This window comes from Equus quagga, chromosome 4, assembly GCF_021613505.1.
Source record: "Equus quagga isolate Etosha38 chromosome 4, UCLA_HA_Equagga_1.0, whole genome shotgun sequence".
NCBI classification, from domain to species: domain Eukaryota; kingdom Metazoa; phylum Chordata; class Mammalia; order Perissodactyla; family Equidae; genus Equus; species Equus quagga.
In genome coordinates, this window is record NC_060270.1 from 57,193,743 (window position 1) to 57,213,755 (window position 20,013).

The 20,013-nt window shown below is 45.6% G+C and overlaps 1 protein-coding gene across 1 annotated transcript; it reads right to left on the bottom strand.

Moving 5' to 3' along the window:
* Positions 1–8,269: 8,269 nt before the first annotated feature.
* PPM1L (protein phosphatase, Mg2+/Mn2+ dependent 1L) lies at positions 8,270–17,913 on the bottom strand. The gene is made up of 3 exons (XM_046659842.1): positions 17,826–17,913; positions 14,760–14,963; positions 8,270–11,602 (listed from the first exon to the last, which is right to left on the bottom strand). Exons 1-3 carry the CDS (start codon positions 17,911–17,913, stop codon positions 11,256–11,258), a joined length of 639 nt encoding a protein of 212 aa, XP_046515798.1. The 3' UTR covers positions 8,270–11,255.
* Positions 17,914–20,013: the final 2,100 nt, after the last annotated feature.

Consider the following 20,013-nt stretch of genomic DNA (forward strand, 5'->3'; position numbering starts at 1 on the left):
TTTGTGGGGTGTACTTTCTTTCTATTTAGCTTCCTTGTGGTTTGCTGATCTTCCTGGTTCTATATGTTTGTGTTTTTCATAAAATTTGAGAAGCTTATAGTCATTATTTCTTCAAATATGTTTCTGCCCCATTGTCACTCTTGTCTCTTTCTGGCGTTTCAGTACTATGTATCTTATACTGTTTCACAGTGTCCTACATGTCCCTGAGTTTCCATTAATTTCCCATCAATCTTCTTTCTCGTCTTTTCTTCAGATCAAGTAACTGGTGCTGATCAAGCTCACTGCTTCCTTCTTTGGCCATCTCCAAGTTCTGTTAAGCCAAGCCAGTGCATTTTTCATTTCAGTTATTTACTTTTCTGTTCTAGAATTTTCAGCTTTCCATTTCTCTGTTGAGATTCCTTATCTATTTTCTCGTTAAGACCACAGCTGCCTTTAGTTCCTTGAACATATTAATACAGCTGCTGTGAAGTCTGCTAAGATCAATATCTAGGCCTCTCAGGGTCGGTTACTATTGACTGCTGTTTTCTTGACTATTGGTCACATTTTCGTTTCTTTGCATGTCTGGTAATTTCTTGATTTTATATTGGATATCAAATATTATTTTTAAAGAAAAGGAGAAAAATAATCTAAGGCCACATTTTTCTGCTTTGTTACCCCCAATTCCAAATTCAGCCACCTGGTGATTCACGTTTATTGTTCTTCATCTGGTCTCAGGCTCTGTTCACATGTGGGCGTTTCATCTTTAGAATACCTAAAAATAGTGCTACCTGTGTGCCGCTGGGTCTGTCTCTCTATCTAGTTCACTCTGTCTCCAAATTCCACCGTGTTCCTGTGTCTTGTGAAAACCTCTGCGATGGCCATTCTCTTCTGAACACTCTTCTCAGAGGTGTGTCATGGCACGTTGCTGGAGTTCACACATGCGTGTAGCAAATCCAACCCTGACCGCCTAATACTGGTTACACTATATAAACTTTGTTGGTGAAGTCTAAAGCTGGGTAAAAGGTGTGTTATGCTAACAATGAACAATTTTTGTTGTGTACATTTGTATACTATTTTTTCTTTTTGAGGAAGATTAGCCCTGAGCTAACATCTGCCACCAATCCTCCTCTTTTTGCTGAGGAAGACTGGCCCTGAGCTAACATCTGTGCCCATCTTCCTCTACTTTATATGTGGGATGCTGCCACGGCATGACTTGCCAAGTGGTGAGATGTCCGCACCCGGGATCCGAACCAGTGAACCCCAGGCCGCCGAAGTGGAACGTGTGCACTTAACCATGCACCATTTGGCCAGCGCCCCATTTGTATACATTTTTTAAAGTTACCTTGTTTTGAACCAGAGGCAGGCTTATTCCTGTTCCAAATGAAAGCACCGAAAGTCTCAATTATGTCCTGTTCTCTTGCGTCCATTATGCTTTGGTCTTAGCCTCCGCCCGTGAATTGTTCTTTTGCTTTCTATGTGGAATCCCAACTCAACAGCCACTCCAACCCAAAAGCATTGAGAAGTTACGGAATTCCAGAACAGACATTAGAATGGAAAATGAGTTTAACCAAAAGAAAAGAATGGCAGCAGTCCCATGTATAAAGTCCATTAACTTTAATGTGTTTATTTTTGCTTTGATCTTGTCATCAAGGGTGAATTTTTAGCTGCTCATTTTGTACAACAGAGAATCAGTGATTGCACGAACACAGGAGTGTCTACAAGGCTCGAATCTACCCCCAGCACACGTCAAAGGGACCTGAAGGACATGCCATGTGTCTTGAGTGACCGTGCACTGCCATCTACTCTGAGCTCTACACCAAACCGACATTTTAACTTTATTTGAAACATCTCTTAGAGACAAATATAGAATAGTGGATAGAAAGACCTCTGAAGAGCACCAGGAGTAATGATTTTGCCAAAGTTTGGTGTGTTTATTACGGATAGTTTTCAGGCATGAACTTACCAGAAAGCCTATCTGATCTGAGCAGTCCTTTTGACCTGTGATTTGATCACTAAACACATCCTGAAGTCCTAACAGAAAGCATTGTCTGAAAATTATGGATCCTGGTATCTTTTTATAAACAAACAACCTATTCTGATCTTGAAAATAGCAAGAAAATGCTGATGGAAGCTTTTTCAAGATGTTGAAATAGGTGCGCTAAAAGCTTATACAAAGTCACGCTTTCCAAACGCGGCAGGGAACGCGATCAGAGCCTCTGAAATACACCACTCATGAAAAAGACTACATGTTTAAGTGTTGTTTTCTCTTATTCTCTCCAACCTCCTTTCCTTCCTTAATAACTGGGCTCCACCTATGGTTTTAATCGTACCTAATCAGAAATTGGTTTGACTTAATTTGGATTTCCTTTTATATGATTAGAAACAATAACTCCCCCACTTGTGATCACAGTGAGATATTCTGTCTCCTATCACTCATTCTCTATTATTTTAATTCAGTAGGATTCTAATGCTACTTGGCAATAGCTAATATTACTTGGATAAAGAAAGAGATGTTTAGGTAAGATAACCAGGCAAAGAATTTAGAAAGAAGTGATGGCTTCTGTGGTTAAAAATAAAAGTCTGGCATTTAGTTTTGCTTTGCCATACCGAAAATGGATGTTGCTATTCTTGTTCAACATAGAAAACTTAAATTCCATGCCCGGGCTCTGGAATGTGTAAAGTAACTATGGATACCAGATTTATGATTAAAAAACAAAATCTGGCATTTAGTCTTCTGTTCATATTTAAAATCAAGAAATAATTGTATTCCTGAAATATGTTAATTTCTATATAACAAATCCGCTAGTTTATACACTCAGGGTCACTGATGATAAACACTCTCAGTTCTGGGTTCAATCTGAGGGCATGAGGTTGTCACACTATATGGCCTCTTGGGAACACAAATAAAAGCAGGCCATGGAGAGAAGTTCTCTCTGTTCCCTGTCCTCTTTTTCTGTAATCCTCTCTTCTTCCAGAAGAATCCTGGAGACAGAGACACCCTGGCTTTGACTGTGCTACTGCTGAGCGCTTGCACTGCTGCTGTCCCCCGTGGGCAGAGGCTCCCAGTCTCACCTCCCCACTCCAGCCTTGGGAACTTTAGGTGACCTCACACGGAGTAATTAGCTGACGCAATCTGCCTGGATGTTCCCCATCTTTTACCACTCCCTCTCTATTGCGTGCAGGAAAGAATTACTCTAATTCTGCCCTGTTCTCACAAATCTAAGCCCATTGGGGGAATAAAAGATGCCAATTTTCACCTCCTTCTGCCAATACTGAGGTTATAGTGTCTGCGAAGCCTCCACTGGGCCGCAAGTGCCAAAAAGGCAGGGATGAAGCCTGAGTGCTCAGTGCTCACCACTAGATGCACTCGGTTAGACTCTGTCTGCTCGGCACGTGGCGGGTGTCAGGAAAAAGCATTAATACAGGAAAGAATAAAACACACAGCAGATGTCCTTATAGCAAAAATAGAGACGTTCCCAGTGAAATCTGTTCATAAGGTAGACCAGTGTTATAAATTCGATCATGCTTATAATCAAAGAAACACTTTGTGCATTTGGCATATAGAAATTACGTATGTGAATATAGTCCACATTGGGGTGTTCCGGAATTAATTCTTTACTATTTTCCAGGCTTGTCAGAATAATCATTCTTCTGAACTCATTAAAATTTCTCCTTTTTTCTTTTTGTTTTCTTTTTTCTGGCTGCTGGGAATGTTGAGGCATTGCAAAAGATTCCAACTCTGCGACCTGAAGTTGCCACAAACCAAAACCACTTGCTGTGGCGACTGCAGACTGACGACGATGCTGGGGTGTGACTGCTGCAGTCTGAACATGCTTCAGATACATTAGAAAGGGCAAACACTGCTTGTGAAAATAGAAGCAACAGTTATTGGATTTTCTCCATTTTTGTTATTACTCCATTTTCGGAATACATGCCTGAGATAAAAGGGGAATCAAGGTGGTCAACACATAAAGACCGTTTGGTTGTCGTCTTGGAGCCTGAAGAGAGGGAGTATTCTTGCTTCATGTCCCACGGTTCTGGTTTTAACCCATGTGGCAGGATTTACACCTTTTCGTTATCATACTAACCAGTCACTGGTTGTCCTTGCACGTGCTAAGACGGATGGGAATTTAAAATTTGCACAAGACACCATTCTCTTGGGTTAGAGATGGCTAATGACGTCATTCCTACAGGATTTTTTTTTTTTCAAGATTTTATTTTTCCTTTTTCTCCCCAAAGCCCCCTGGTACATAGCTGTGTATTTTTACTTGTGGGTCCTTCTAGTTGTGGCATGTGGGACGCTGCCTCAGCATGCCCTAATGAGTGATGCTAGGTCAGCGCCCGGGATTTGAACCAATGAAACCCTGGGCCGCCGAAGCACAGCTCGCGAACCCCACCACTCGGCCACGGGGCCGGCCCAGGATGTGTTTTCTTTATTATATGGGCAAACATGACCCTTGGCATTCTATGGATCAGAAAACCCTCCAAGAAGCAAGAGCAGGAAATCACCCTGGAGTCTGTTCTCATGAAACTGTTTTAAACTGAATACTCACTGCGTTCACACTGGCATTGGGAAAATTACCAGCATCTTAAAACTCCCTCTCCTTGTAGCTGTGACTCTCTTTATCTGACTTCAGTTTTATTTGGGCACTCTAAAATGAAGGTCTGTTATTTAGCCCATCTTATTATTTTTTACAATTCTAAAAAGGGGTATTTCCTCCTCAAAAATGCAAAAATTCTAAGGATTCAGGGTAAAACCATGTCTAGGCTCTGGAAAGTGAACAGAACCAGGACAGTAAAGGCGTTCAGGACAGCAGTAAATAAGGCCACATGTGTCCATTTTCTTTGGGAAAGAATGGAATAGGGACTGTAATTTTACTAACTTTACAAATAACGCAGAATGTTCATTTTCTTACTTCAGTGTTACTCCACTTCAGAAAGAGCACAAATATCAGAAAGCATGATTCATGATGTAATATAATGTCACTTTTCTTAATGTAAAACATTTCATTTTATATTCTCCTTTGACTTTATCATTTCTTAAAAATGCTTTTCTTTACATTCTGACTTACACCACACTGGAAATTAATTTTGCAGTTTTTGGTGAGGAGATTGGCCTGCGTTAACACCTGTTGCCAATCTTCCTTTTTCCCTCCCCAGAGCCCCGGTACATAGTTGTATGTCCTAATTGTAGATCATTCTAGTTCCTCTGCGTGGGATGCTGCCACGTGGCTTGATGATCAGCACACAGGTCTGCGCCCAGGATCCGAACCGGTGACCCCTGGCCGAGGAAGCGGAGCGCACCAACTTAACCCTCAGCCATGGGGCCGGCCCCAAATTCTGCATTTTGTTATTAAAAAATGTTCTAAACTATTTTTCTTAAATGTGGTTCCGCCTGTGCCATCAGCCCTATGAAAAGGAAGCTTTAAAATTCTGCCTTCAGTAACATGTAAGCACTACTCCAGAGGGGCAGCCCGTGTCTGAATAGGGGAAAGGCGGGGGCAGCCACCTTCCACTGATCTGTGCTGGCGTCAGCGACCGCCGTTAAATAGACGTGGGCATGCGAAAGGTCTGACCCGCCAATTCTGATAACCTAAGTTTTCATTTTTCACGTGGCAGCATCCCCAGAGCTCCTCCCCCGCAATTCCTTGACTATCTTCTACCTCTGCTTCCGCATGAACGCAGTTTCAACTATGCCTTGTCTGACTGATACAGAAATATGCTGAGACAATGCATGATGCCGCATGTAACCTCTGAACTTCCCCATGACAGAAGGCGATGTGAGAGGGTGGCCGGTCCCTCCAGAGGCAGTGAGCCACCAGAGCAGATCGTCCTGCCCCCGTCCCTGATCACCATCTGCCACCAGAGCCTTCCCAGGAACCCGCCTGTGCCCAGAGCTGGGGACACTGGTCCCTTGAGGTTTCTGAGATGAATTTGGATTTGGCAAATGTCAGAGGGGACTTTGTGGTTAAATACTGCCAGACTAGAGAACTTACAGGGAACCACCATCTCTAAACAGAATCTACACCTTTGCGGCTTGCTTGCTTTTAGGTGGAGTTTTGAATTGTGAAAATGCCTGTGACGGTTTGTTAAAATGAACAGCTACTACGTGCTCTCTTCAAGGTCCTTAGCTTGGATTTATTAAAATGATGGTACAGATGGTGGGGTGGTTATTACCAAACACATAAAAATCATCATAATCAACCCTTGGTTAAATAGTTTGCAGCTTAACAGTGGTAAAAATAAAAAATAATGGACAAAGCATCAACGTTATTAAGAATTAGCAAAGAAGTTTACATATTAGAAAACACTTCAGAAGCACATACCTAACGGAAGCCCTGTGGTGTCAACGGTTGCTTGCCCTTCAAAATCTGCCACCTAGCCTAAGTGACTTTACTTTCAGTTTTTTACTATTTTGGATAATGTCCAGAGGGCAAGTATATATTAAATAGGATTTTAAGTTAATGATTTTACTCTAAATTCCCTTTGTACCATGTTTTCAACTAGATTTGTTTCATTCGTTATTTTGGGGTTCTCGCTCACAGCTTCCCAAACAACCCCCCAGGCTGAGTGATGAGCAGGGAGCGGGAGTCAAGCCTCGCATGTCAGGCAAGAGGTAACTTGCCAAACTCAATTAGTCCATAAAATGTGAAAGGTGGGACCACGCGGGATGGGAGTTTAGAATGAAAGAGCTTTGATTTCAAATCATTTCATTGAATCTGGAAAGAATGACAGAGGAAAGAGAGTAAGTGTTAATAGTTTACATTTCCATTATTATACAATGGATACATAATTTTAAAAATCTACTTAAAATTTAAAAAATGAATTAAAACCAAATATGCCTTTTCCCTCTTTCCTATTATTTTCAATTTTTTTCTTCACTCTCACATAGTGATGAAATGTAAAAATATTTACTTCGATTCAATCTTGGAATGAATTTGAGAAAGCCCTAGCTATGGCACGGCTCTTGCTTATTATTACTCACATAAGAGGGGAGACGGCGTTTAGAGCTTCAAGCTGGATTGCTGGGCTCCTGCGTCCACGTGAGGCCGATGGGCAAACTAAATCATACTCTTTCCCACCACGGCTTTCACAGCAATCGGCCTCTTAGTGAAAGGCTCAGTGCTTCTCACTTGCACGCTGTGCTGCTACTATCAAGAGTCACAGTGAATGAGAAAACAGTAACGTTGCCATACGCCAGAATTTCCCAAAGTGGGGCGGATGGAACACGAGCTCCTGTCACTAGGTGTCACTCAAAAAAGTTTCTGTGGTCATATTAATCTGGAAAACACTGAGCTAACTGAAATGACATTTGTGATGTGTTTTTTCCCTCTTTAGGACCTTTAAATTAGAATTTTCACTGTGCTTATATGCATGAACTTTCTAAGATAATATGTTTCCCAAAGTCATTGACCCTGGAACTCTATATTTGGAGGAAAGAGCATCTTTAGAACTTGTGTTCTGTGGAACACACTTTGGGGAACACTGGATTCTATCACTCCTGCGGTGTTCAGCCAACTAGCTCAAAAAGTCTAGATATCAACAATTTAATCCAGAGGCAATTAAATAGGCCCCAGCATGGCATCTAACAGTCACGTCATTTCTGCAGAGCTGGGTCAAGAATGCTGGTGTGACAAGCTAAGGCAGTTTTGGGGGAATATTAAGGGAAGATCAGTTTAATGATGGGTCAAAAGGAGGAAGAAAATTTCTGAAACCATTGGAAAATAAAGCTTTACCCAGAGTATGTATTCCTATACTTTCAAATGAAATGTTGCCCTTTCTAAACCTTCTGCATTGACACAGTTGCAAGAGTTAGACTTGGCAGCTGAGAGGAAAACAATCCAGAAGATCCAGGTGTGCCTGGCAAAGGAAAAAGGGAGCCCTGCCTTTGTGAATCCCTCATGTATTAATAACCAGATTCCTCAGGGATCAATTCAACAGTGTAATCAATTTCCTAGAATCACTTCAGATAGAACTGAAACGCAATGCTGTTTGCACAAAATGTACGCGGGTTGAATGTTCGTTACAGGTGTATGAGATTAGGCCTGTTTTAAACTACCCAGATTTCATAAGCTCCTTCACTCTATAAAACGCTCTCTGTAATATTCTTGTTCCATAGACAAGATTCAAGAGGCCAGAACCTTGATTCACAGCGAGGAATCACCAGTAGCCACTGGTGACCAGTAACGTCTTCACACGGGTCAGTCACGCCATATTAGAACAGGACTTCAGAGTTAAGTGCCTTGGGCAAGTTGGCCACATAAAATAAATGCAGGTCTTGGGAACTAGCTTTGGAGTTTCCACATAAGTACTGTTTATTCCTTTGATTAGAGAATTGCAAATACAATGAATTTTTTAAAAGATTTTCCTGCCTCCCCCCCTCCCCGCTAAATCCCAACCTATTTTAAGAGTCCACATTACCGGGGAGCAGTAGCAGCAGCGCAGTGCATTATGAGGACCTGGGCTGGCATCCTGCTGGGGGCTCATGAGCACGGCCTGTTCTTTCCCAGCTTCGCTTCTAAAAGACTGTAAAATCATCCCCAAATTTGGCACCATGGGGGCTATTGGCAACTTGAACTCAGGTGAGGGAGTCTAGGCAGCCTCGGGCGACAATTCCAAAGCTTTGGCAGTGCTGTCTAGGGAAGCCTCAGAGGCAGTCTTCTCAAATCATTGTCCCTACAGCCAGACTCCACCTGCCCGAGGCCACAGAACAGGGCAGTGGCCTGCGCTCAGGGCACTGAGCTGAGGCCTGCAGACCGACAGCTGGATGAGGGGCAGGGAGAAGGCCCAGGGGACAGGGGAAGGCAGCAGAGGACTCGGACTGTAGACCTAACTACTAATCAACTCTACTTCTCAAACTTCTATCTTCAAAAAATCTACAAGCCAAAGCGGGAGGAAAAGAGGCAGAAAGGGACTAGGAAATACCCACAGTACTTGGTTAAAGTCAGAAATGGATTAATTCTACAAAGCAAAATTTAGAAGATGCCTGTGAACCTGAACTAGAGGGAAAGTCACGCGCCCCTGCACTCAGCACCGTCTGTTAAGACATTTTGCAGGGTAAATAAACACTAATTTACTAATTTAGTAGCTTTGCTTTTTCAACTTCACCAGAACATTACTATTTTCATTTTAGACAATAACATTCATCACAGGAATTTAAAAATGTCTTTCCCTTCTTATGGATTTTGGGGTTAAGTTAAAAATGAAGAAGGAAAATGACTGTGTACCATGAAATGCTGAGGCTGCTTAGTCCTGAACGTCAGTTAGATGTGGGGTTTGGTAACTCCCCGAGTCAGGATGTCCTGAATCCCCAGGAACACTCAGGCCACCAGGCTTGACTGTCCCATTACTGATCACAACCCCTATGTTCCCCACATTCCCTCCCAACCCCCACCCCAAATGACACATCCCAATGTTCAGTGTCTTTCGACAAACACTTCAATCTAAAATGGTGGCAGATATCTTGTCTAGAACATTCTATGGCTAAAAAAATAAATAACCAGGGTTCTAATTCTAATATTGGAAATCCTAATGTCACAGTTTACAAAAGTAAGCAAAGTTCTTGGGAAATCATTGTTAACTCTCATTACAATCAAACAAAATTAAGTGCTTGGAGGAATCTAAACAGACTGCGGTCCTCGGCAGCCACAACGGAAGCTTTTCATCCTCTCGCGTTCTCTCCTGGAAGCTGCTTCTGGAAAGCTCCACAGCTGAAGAAGGGCAGGGGAGGGACAGCATGGGCAGGAGGCGGCCAGTGAATGGGGCCTTCAAGAAGGTCTAGCGACAAATGCCCACCCCAAAAAAACAAAACCAGGAGGACACCCTGGCATTTCAGACAAGGGAGCTGGGAATGCAAAGAAAATCTTGTTTGGCTGTTTGAGCCACTTCAGTCAGGCAAACAGGCTGACCCAGCATTTCTGTCAATTAACTGCTAAAATACTGAGATTGGAAACATGACTTTGTTGATAGGAAATGGAGAGCAGCAAGCCTGGCCCCAAGATAACTCTGGGGGGCTTAACAATACAGGTTCAAGCTTGAGTTCCAACCCACTCTGCCGCACTGAGCGCAGGGCAGGAGCGGGGGAAGCTGCCCGGGGCGGCGGGAAATCTGCGACCAACAGTTAAAGGCTGCGGCCCGTCCGCTGCAAGAGCAGCACATCCCAGCAGTTCACCACTAAATTCCAACCTGCGCTGGGCGCTGGGCACTGGCCTCGGCGGCAAGGAACAAACCTACAGCTCCCGGCCACTGCTCCCCAGATCACTGCTCAAGAGACACTCGAAAGCTGCTGGGCTAGGAGAAAACACCCTGCACGAAAACTGGCAGCTGGAGCTCGGCGCAGGGGTCACCTCACCAGCTTTCTATCCCAGTGCAAAGAGCAGACTTCCCAAGGGGCACTGGGACTTATTCAGCCATTATTTTCCTCTATCTGCCCTTAAAGATGGAAGGGATTGTGGTATAGTGATTTGCTTTTTTCATTTCCTCTAATAGGTTTCTTGGTAACGAAAGACAAAACTCATGGTGTCTGGAGGTGAAGTTAACAGCAGCCTCGTCTAAGGTGAGGGTAAGCCAAAGGTTAAGGTCATGCACAGTTAGGATAAACGCGCAAAGACTGGTCGGGTGGTACACAAAGTCTATTTAACTAATAAAGGGAGGGAGGGAAAAAGGTTATTTCTGCTGTGCAGGCAGCTCTCATCCTCCCCACTTCCTTCAGTCTCCAAGAGAGGCTGCGGAATAATAAACCATCCCAAATCTGTCTGGGCTGCTGCTGAGCAGAAAACCTGGGCTCAGGCAGATAGAGCATCCTCAGACAGCTGCCTCTCGGCAAGGGCGCTGCCACACAGGCCCCAACTCACAGGTGACCTGTGGCCTGTCTCCCACAGCTCTGGGAGCCTGCCCTGCTCACTGCTCCAAAGAGAGGACACAAAGTCTGCTGCCGAGAAGGCCCTGTAAGGGATCTTGAACAGAATCTTCAAATAGAGACTATATGGCACACATGCCATTCACTTCATACGTGTGCATCTACAGCTAGATATTTATATATTTGGAACATTGGATGAAAGAGCTGGGAAAATATGAAGAAACCATTTTCCAGCCTCTCAACTACATTGGCCAAGAGCACCCTCTGTTCATCACTGCATACAGACCTAAGGCTGCCAGGGAGGGGGCCCATGTCTGGGATGGATGATCCTACTGCAACTCCCACACCTTGCACTACATTAAAAGAGATCAGTGTGTTGAAAGTCCTTTAGTCTAAGGCAGCTGAGACCCCAAAGGGTTCACTGCTCTTCTGTTTTGCTGCTATTCCTGAACTTCACCACCATGACTGTTATATTGTCAGGGCAGCCTCTGTAAAATGACTGCAAAACTATGCTCTTGGCCCCAAAGTGAGGTTCATCCAAGCGCTCCTTGATGAATCGGACAGCTTCTTCATTGCTGAAAGCATCCCAGAGGCCATCTGATGCCAAGATCATGAACTCAGGCTGGAGCTTGTCCAGGTCAAAGGTTAGGATATCTGGGTCTGGGATGACCACGTTGAGGTTTTTCAGTGGATAATCCCCCAGGGATCGAGACATGGCCAGGATTCCCTGGACCCTCCAGGAGCCATTGAAACTGATGAAACCTCCTGGAAAGAGAAAATGAACCTATTAGCTTGACCAACTGAGATCTCACCCACCTGGTAGAGTTCCAGTGTGTGTACAAAAGCCTGAGCCCACCCGCACACTGCAAGAAGGAGCAGCATGCCAGCCGCATGGCTGGGGGCCTCAAGCGACAGCAACAGATCCTCATGTCCTTATCCTTGGCATCTTAAAGAGCTTCAAGAATATATCAATAAGAATATTGAGGCTAGGAGACACGTATGGGTGAGGGCATCAGTTCTAACTCAACAATACCTTGGCAGCTCAGTGACGGACAGTGGGGGGCACTAGGGTGGGAGTTCGAGGAGAGTGGCAAAGGAGTGCTGAAAGGCAGGGGGATGGGCACTGGAGACAACCACCAGGGTACCTCATTTAGCTGGAGGCTGCCCCTGGGTGTGACCATGTAGATCCCAAAACCGCTCCCCAAATAGGATCAGATTAAAGAACGGCGTATTTTAGCACAGCGGTTAAAGGCTCAGGCTCTGGGTCAGACTGCTTGGATTTGATTCTCGGCTCTGTCACTTGTAGCTAGGTGTGACTTTGGAGGAGAAACTCTCTCTCATCCTGGGTTTCCCTGGCTGCAAAATGGGGATAACAATAGCACCTATTCCGCTGAGTCGTTGCAAGAAAAAAAAGTTATTCCAAATAAAAACTTAGCACAGTGCCTGACTATAATATGCACTTGCAACATTATCTATTATTATTTTTTTCTTTAAGGGAGCTAGAACTTCCATCATTCACATATTATTTGTCAGATATTTATTAAATATATACTCCATGTAAGGCCATTTGTAGGCTATAAAGTTATACAAGATCCAGACCTTTCTCTAAAGAAGCAGACAGTCTGGCAGGAGGGAGAAACCACATGTACTAACAGCTGCGGGCACAAAGCAGTCTGCTTCCGGGGAGACTGGTACCCCTAAATGCTGTGGGTGGAGAGCAGGGATGATTTCTGGCTGTGATGATCAGGGAGGAGTGAGCATTGAAGCTGGGCTTTGAATGACGGGGAGCACTTCCATGGGCAGAGATGTATGAGAACATTCCAGGAATGTGGTCTGGTGGCAAGAGCAAGGCTCTGGAGCCAGGCTGTCCTGCGTCTCAGTTCTGGTCTCATCATTCACTAGCTGTGTGTCTTTGGGCACACAGGCCTCTCTGAGGCACCATTTTGTTGGGTGTAAAATGAGGATAACATTACCAACCTCAGAAGGAAGGTAAAGAGAAAGCATACTTGTAAAGCGCGAGGCTTGGCTCCCAGCACAGAGTGAGCACACAGTGTATGGCAGCTGATATCACTGTTGTTGGAAACAGCAAAAGGGGTGGAGGCAGGACCAATGTGTATGTGGCCCAGACTGGTTGCAGTGTATTGTCATGCTGAGTAGGAAGGGGAAAGAAATCCTGAAAGGAAGGCTGAGGTCAGAGAAAATACACATAAAAAATAAAATCAATCTTTGTCCCTTAAGCTTTGCTATAAAATACAGCCTTGACACAGCAGGTTAGGTTGACCTCCTCGGAGAGGGAGTTCAAATTTGCTTCTGCAAAGAATGACTGCAGGGCAGGGTGTGGCAGGGAAGAGAAGGGAGGCTGAGATGGGAGTGACATTCCAGAAGAGAGTGCTGGATGCTCAGACGACACTTGCAGGTGTATCACAGACTCATCCCTGCCTACGCTCACACAGAGCAGGCTAACTGTATCTGAAGTCCAGGCCCACAGCTGACTCACGGGGACACGGTGACTTCGCACAGAAGCAGCCAGGGGATTTTGCTCATCCTGCTTGCTGCCCATCAAAGCTTGACGGATGTTCCTAAAACATCATTTGTCTCATCCCATCAACCAAAAACCTGACCAAAGCTTTCACCAAAAATTATTCTGCATCTCAAGCAGTCACTGAAGCAGGAGGTTATAATAAAATTCAACACTTTTTGACTCAAAAGTCCAGCTTTCTATTGCGAAAAGGCAATGTTGATTAGGACGGAAGCTGACCATAGAGACTGAGTCAACAGGTGGCAGGGACCCAGCCTGGTCAGAGCCCCAGGGGCACGAGCTCCCCTGGCAGCTGGGCCTGGTGCGTGGTGGGTGTACGGAGCCTCCAGGCTGCAGCCTTCAGTCTGGGGAGGGGCAGGAGGGTCCTAGAAACGACCCCCCCAGAGGATCGTGCAAATGTAATCATCAACTGTTAACCTTCCTTCAAGTCCTCTCCCAATGCGCCTTAATGAGGCCCGCACTCACCACCCTAATTATAATGGCACCCGACACTCCCCGTTCCTTTACCTGCTTTACGTAGCTCCACAGCAGTTACCACCTCGGAATATACTGGATAATTCACTTATTTATTTTATTGTTAATGTCTGTCTACTCCATTCCCCACCCCCATCCCAATTCCAGAATGTAACTTTGTATCCCCAAGCCCCTGGATGTTGAAAAAACGAATGAAAAAGGCACCCTCTACCCTCTGGAATATTAATTTATGCCAGGCTCTGAGTCAGGTGCTGCGAGTAGAGATATGAACAGACCAAGTGCCTGCCCTCAAAGAGCTCACAGTCGGGAAGGCAAGGCAGATGAGAGAGCCAGGTATGTCCATATGTTGTGAAAGAGGACTCAAGAGGCCCACTAGGGTGCTAGGGAAAGACTAAAGGGGTGCCTAACCCAGACTGGGGAGCCTTTGCACAGGGTGACAGGAAAGCCTTCCAAAAAAGGACTCCCTTAAACTGAGTCTTAAAGACCAAGTAATTGTTAGCCACTAGACAGTGGGGATGCACTTGCAAAGGCACACCAGTATCAGAGACATGGGTCTTTCTGGGGACTGGTTAGGAGTGTGGTGTGGCTTGAGGGAAGCAGAGTATGGCAAGAGGCAGGAATGAGGCAGAAGGCAGGGGCCCAAAAGTCTCATTAGCCTTCAAACTAATAAAGGGCTATTTTTAGCCCTTCTGGAATCTTTGGCTAGGAAGAAGGGCAAATTCAGTGGCCCCTGATTTGACAGGAGATGTTACGAAGCGCGGTCTCAGCCCCCTCAGCAGCACCCAGTGATGCATCTGCTAATCACTGGGTAACTGCACCCCCTGCCCTCTGCCCCCTAGGGTCATCCAGACGAGCAGCCTGGCACAGAACAGGACGACAGCCCATCCTCAGAGGCCTTCACAAGCTCACCAGCTCTCTTGATCCTCTTTCTTTCCTTCAGTTGGTAAGGCTTGTGATCGTGAGACAAAGGAATGGCATTCCCGTCCTTGTCACACAGGACCCCTCTCGAGTCACCCACGTTGGCCACGGTGAGGTCTTTATCTGATAGGAGGGCAATCAAACATGTTGTACCTGAAAAATCGAAGAAAGAGGCAATGTGGGAGGTCAGCAATGCTTTGAGGTTAGGCTGCGTCTGTGGTTACTGGTTTCTTCAGTCATTAAAACCACTCCTGCTGGGTGAGAATCTGACTGCAGCCGCCCCGGGAATGACGGCTGTTCACTTCAACGACACTGATCGAATCCGACAGACAATTTTCTTAACCATGTTACAGTGTCACTGAAATAGGCTAGGATAACACCATCATTTCCCAAATCATTTTGTCTCTGCTGCTCTTAATTTAAACACATATCACATTTAAAAGGATTAGGAGAGAATCAAAATCAGTTTGAAGCTTCAGACAACTGATACATATTTTCTGCTTCTCGTCGGTGCTGAGTTTCTGGGAAGTCGAAGGTGAAAGTGGGAAGGATGGGAGTTGGGTGGGCACCTCAGCTGCAGAGCCTGGAAAAGCCAGTAAATGACAGATGCCAACAGCCAGACCCTATGGAGCCACTGGGAGCCGTGAAGGGGCTGTTATACAAACTTGCCTACGTAACGTCTGACAGCAAAGACTGGTCACAACCAGCTCAGCTCCAGGGTGGCAGGGGGGGACTACAAACATAGAAGCAGAGAAACCTACCTGGAAGACAGAAATGAGGCCTAGGTAGACAGGAGGTGGGGCTGGGAGGTCAGAGTCAGGAGGGGAGCAAGACGAAGACCTGCTTGCCTGGAACCTACACGAGACCCAAAAGGACACGCGCTCCTCAAACCCTCCCTGGAGTGAGAGTGCACACAAGCACGCAGAGTGGGCCGGCCGCTCTATGTGGAGACTGCCCTCAGGACCCGCCTCGTGCCCTCTGTCCACCGTGTCCCCCCATCCCCACCCCAACAGAGCCACTGAGTACACAAATACCCGCTGAAATGCACCTTACACTCCTGCTTCAAACTGACAACACTTTTACTTGCTAAAACTATTTATCAGTTAGTCTTCTTTAATATTTCCCTCCTCATTAAGAAGGTCATGTTCCGTAACAGAATGTAAACTGCACCTAAACAGCTCTTTAATCTTCACAGAAAACAAAAAAGACTGAATTCTTAAACAGACACAAAGAATAAATACAGGTCAATATCATGAGCAAGGAGAATAATTAGCATACTCAGTTATTATAGTTTTTCTTCTTTGAGGAAGATTAGCCCTGACCTAACATCTGCCACCAATTCTCCTCATTTTTTTTGCTGAGGAAGATTGGTCCTGAGTTACTATCCATGCCCATCTTCCTCTACTTTATATGTGGGACATCTGCCACAGCATGGCTTGATGAGCAGTGCGTAGGTCTGCACCCAGGATCTGAACCGGGGAACCCCGGACTGCTGAAGTAGAGTGTGTGAACGTAACTGCTGCACCACCAGGCCAGCCCTCAGTTCTTGTAATTTTGTTTGAAATTAAGACAAAAACTTAAACCTGTTTAACTCAAAATTGCCTTGATCAGAAATGGAAACACATGAAATGTTGGTTAACTTAAGATTTCTGATACGTAAAGTCTTGTGAAAGAAAAAGAAAAAGACATCTTAGAGATTACCAAAGCAAATCACAGATCTTTTACCTAAAAAAAATCTGTAAGAATGACAATGTTAATACAAGAACATTCATATGATTAGAAATTATTCTGTTCTCGGTATTAGTTGCATTTTGATCTTCAACCACCTCACTGTGTCCTCAAGCATCTGATTGGGTGAACTCGGCTAACACAGAGCACAACTTCTCCTACAAGGCACATTCTTAGAGTGTGAATGAAAGGTGAAACAGGGGCGTATCTCTAGATAACTCTTGGAGCTGTCTCTCTGTGGGGCCCTCTTCCCTCTCACTCTGCACACTCTGCCAGAACACGTTCCTGACCTTGGCTCCCACCACCCTCTAAGTCTACGCCACTAGCTGACTGGCACGCCTGAGGTCCATATTGCTGTCTAGTAGGTGTTTCCATTTGCCTGTACTGCATGGGATCCAGGGAAAGGCTTTGGGGTCCCATGTGAGGGAAGTGGAGGGATCTACCTGGCTGAGCTATAGGCCCCTGCCCTACTCCCATTTCAGCCATGGCACCTCTACATCCATGGTTAGCAGTATTGAACTGCATGTAAGTTTTTTTTGCTTGAGGAAGGTTAGCCCTGAGCTAACATCTGTGCCAGTCTTCCTCTACTTTATATGTGGGATGCTGCACACGGCTGACGAGTGGAGTAGGCCCACACCCAGGATCCGGAACTGTGAACCTGGGCCACCGAAGCGGAGCACACGAACCTACTGTAGGTTAAATAATCTTTGACCCATTAGACTAATAGCTTCTTTTAGGGCCAGGGTGATGCCTTACTCATTGCTGTTTTTTGTTTTTATTAGAAAGTCCTTTAAAACAAAGTACTTCTTATTAATACTCATTGCTATATTCTTATAATAGTGCTTTGCACACGGCACAGACTCCTTATGCTGGGGAGGGGTAAGGATTGGGGTGGCGGTGAGAAAAGTGGGGGTGCTTTTCAATTTACAACTTGTACTAATTGTAGTATCTGGACAAGTCACACCTTTGTACTGTGCAAATATATATACTCTAACCGTGTAACTAAAGAGACACTTATTTTTTAAAAAAATATTAACAGGGTTATCTAGGTGATGGGATTTTAGACCACTTTATTTTCTTCTTTATGCTTTTCAGTATTAAGATGAATTTAACATGTTATTTAAAACCACAATTTATTCACAACATTTCTGGAGCACATCTACTGCATGAAGCAAAGTATGCAAGATATAAAACAGAAAAACAGAATCGACAATCGTAGTAGTAGGACGGCACAGGTAGAAAAAAGGCCCAGAGGAACAGCAGTGACAATGATCACAGCAGCACTGTCCACAGTGGAAGATTCAGACTCGACCATCAGCGACCATTTACCCATCAGTGACTCGGTGACAGACAAGTGAGCTTCAGCTGCCTTTAGGCTCCCGCTGCACAGCCTCACCTCATCCCTGAGCAGGACCATCCACAATGCCTACTCGCAGCAGAACACCCTGCCCTGGGAGCCATCAAAACACACCCTGCACCCTCACACCCACTGCCCCCTTTTCTGCAGGCACACAGCCATGATTTAAAAGCGGGAGTCACGAGAATCCTTATTGTATGAGAGTTCACCCTACTGCAGCATTTTCTTATAAGTGACCCTGCAGCTCCCTGTTTTCTTGGGGTGGAGGTGGCAAGCTGGGCAGAGTGGAGAGAGCTGGGTGGAATGAACATCTGAGGTGCCTTGCTTCATACCGCACGTGGACACCCTCCCATCCGTGTCACACTTCTCGTGCTAACAGTGACTCCCTCTGTGACATACAGTCTTTTGTAAGAGAGTAAGGGAGGTGCCGGCCCCGTGGCCGAGTGGTTAAGCTCGGGCGCTCTGCTGCGGTGGCCCAGGGGTTCGCTGGTTCAGATCCTGGGCGCGGACATGGCGCCGCTCGTCAGGCCATGTTGAGGCGGCGTCCCACATTGCACAAATAGAAGGCCTACAACTAGAATATACAACTATGTACTGGGGGGCTTTGGGAAGAAGAAGAAGGAAAAAATAAAAAGAGAGAGTAAGGGAAGGTGCCGGTTTTTTTTCTTTAGGAAAGAGAGAAAGAAATTGGGGGTGGGGAGAGAAGGGGTGACAAAGGATAAGGAAGGGAAGAGGGACATGGGGGAAAAGCACACACACAGACAAAGAGAGACAGAGAGACAGGATTTCAGTGAAGGTGTTACAACAGCCTAAAGGCCATTCCTTATACACAGCATAGGAGACTCAACACATTTATAGGATGAGGAGAAACAGGTTTATCTTGTAAAGGTTTGACAATGAATGTTAGTTCAATAACACAATTTCAGGGCCTAGATGACATCAGGGCCTGGTAACTGACAGAAATTATATTGGTGTGCAACATATTGGAAAAAGAGCAGGCACAGCCAGTCATTAAGGCAAGGATCACGGGGATGATAGGATCCCTGTCAGCAGGGCTGCCAGCCCACCCCCAGCCCCAGCGCTGTGAGGAGCCTGAAACACAGCCAAAGAGCCAGGCAGCCGGCAGATAAGGCTCCCCAGCCCCCATCCCCTGTCGGCACAATCTCTAAGTTCGCCCAAGTCTGACCTCCTTAGAGTGTTCACCAGTCTTGTAATAGGTAATGCCACTGTGGGGCAGACCTGTCAGGGACGATCCGTTGTCTGGAAAACTAGAGTGAGCTTTCCTTCTTTATTCCTTTTCACTCATCTATTGCCCGAGTCCGTGCACCTCCTGCTGTACATTTTCCTGGAGGCAGGCCCTCCTCAGAGTTATGTCAGCGAGCGTGGCTGGGCTGGGAGAAAGGAGAGTTACCTGACACACTAGTCTAACTGTGTGCAAGCTAGTGAATTAATACTAATGAACCATTCCTACCATGAATCAACAGCTCCACAGTAACGAGTCTTGTAGTAAGAGTTTCAAAGTTATTTTATGCTATGAGCGCCTTGAATGGAAAGTGACTGGAAAGAGATCTATGTGTGCACAGAGACAAGCACGGGCCAAATTAGGGGAGCTACGATATGCTGACCATTCACTATGTGTCAGGCACTATGCTCAGTCCTTGGCATATGTACTTTCTTTAATCCTGACAGCCTCTGAGGTACTATTATCCCCATTTTACAGATGATAAAACTGAGATTAAGGGATTAGCCCAAGGTCTCGCAGCTAGTGAGGGCAGACCCACCCAGTGGGTTGCCAGAGCGTGGCTTTCAACCTTGCAGCAGGTTGTCACTGGCCTGTATTTAATGTTTTTGTGCAAATCAGAGAAAGGTATCTCTTCCTTAGGATACTTCACTACCACCTCCACAAAGTGGCCACGATACGTACTCAAATTGGCAGTGACCGCAGTGTGAATGGTGCCTCCTAGAGCTGTGCGATCAAACGTGCACGATACCGGCAACCCTGCTTGGAGGCCCTACCCTGCCCCCACCCGCCCCAGGAAGAAAGATGCCACAGAGAGGGTCACTCAATGAGGAACTTCAGCCCAACAGCACACTGGAGGGTTTCTACTGCACACAGAGACTGGTGGCAGCTCTCAAGCCCTTGCCGGAAGAGTGAGATAG

What these genes read in the sequence shown, in the direction of transcription:
- PPM1L (XM_046659842.1), bottom strand. Translation starts at nt 17,913, where the DNA reads ATGGTCCTGCTCAGGGATGAGGTGAGGCTGTGCAGCGGGAGCCTAAAG. An exon ending in TGTCACCGAGTCACTGATGG is followed by an intron (nt 14,964 to 17,825) that starts GTAAATGGTCGC and finishes CTAACCTCAAAG; the next exon opens with CATTGCTGACCTCCCACATT. An exon ending in AAAGAGGATCAAGAGAGCTG is followed by an intron (nt 11,603 to 14,759) that starts GTGAGCTTGTGA and finishes TTCTCTTTCCAG; the next exon opens with GAGGTTTCATCAGTTTCAAT.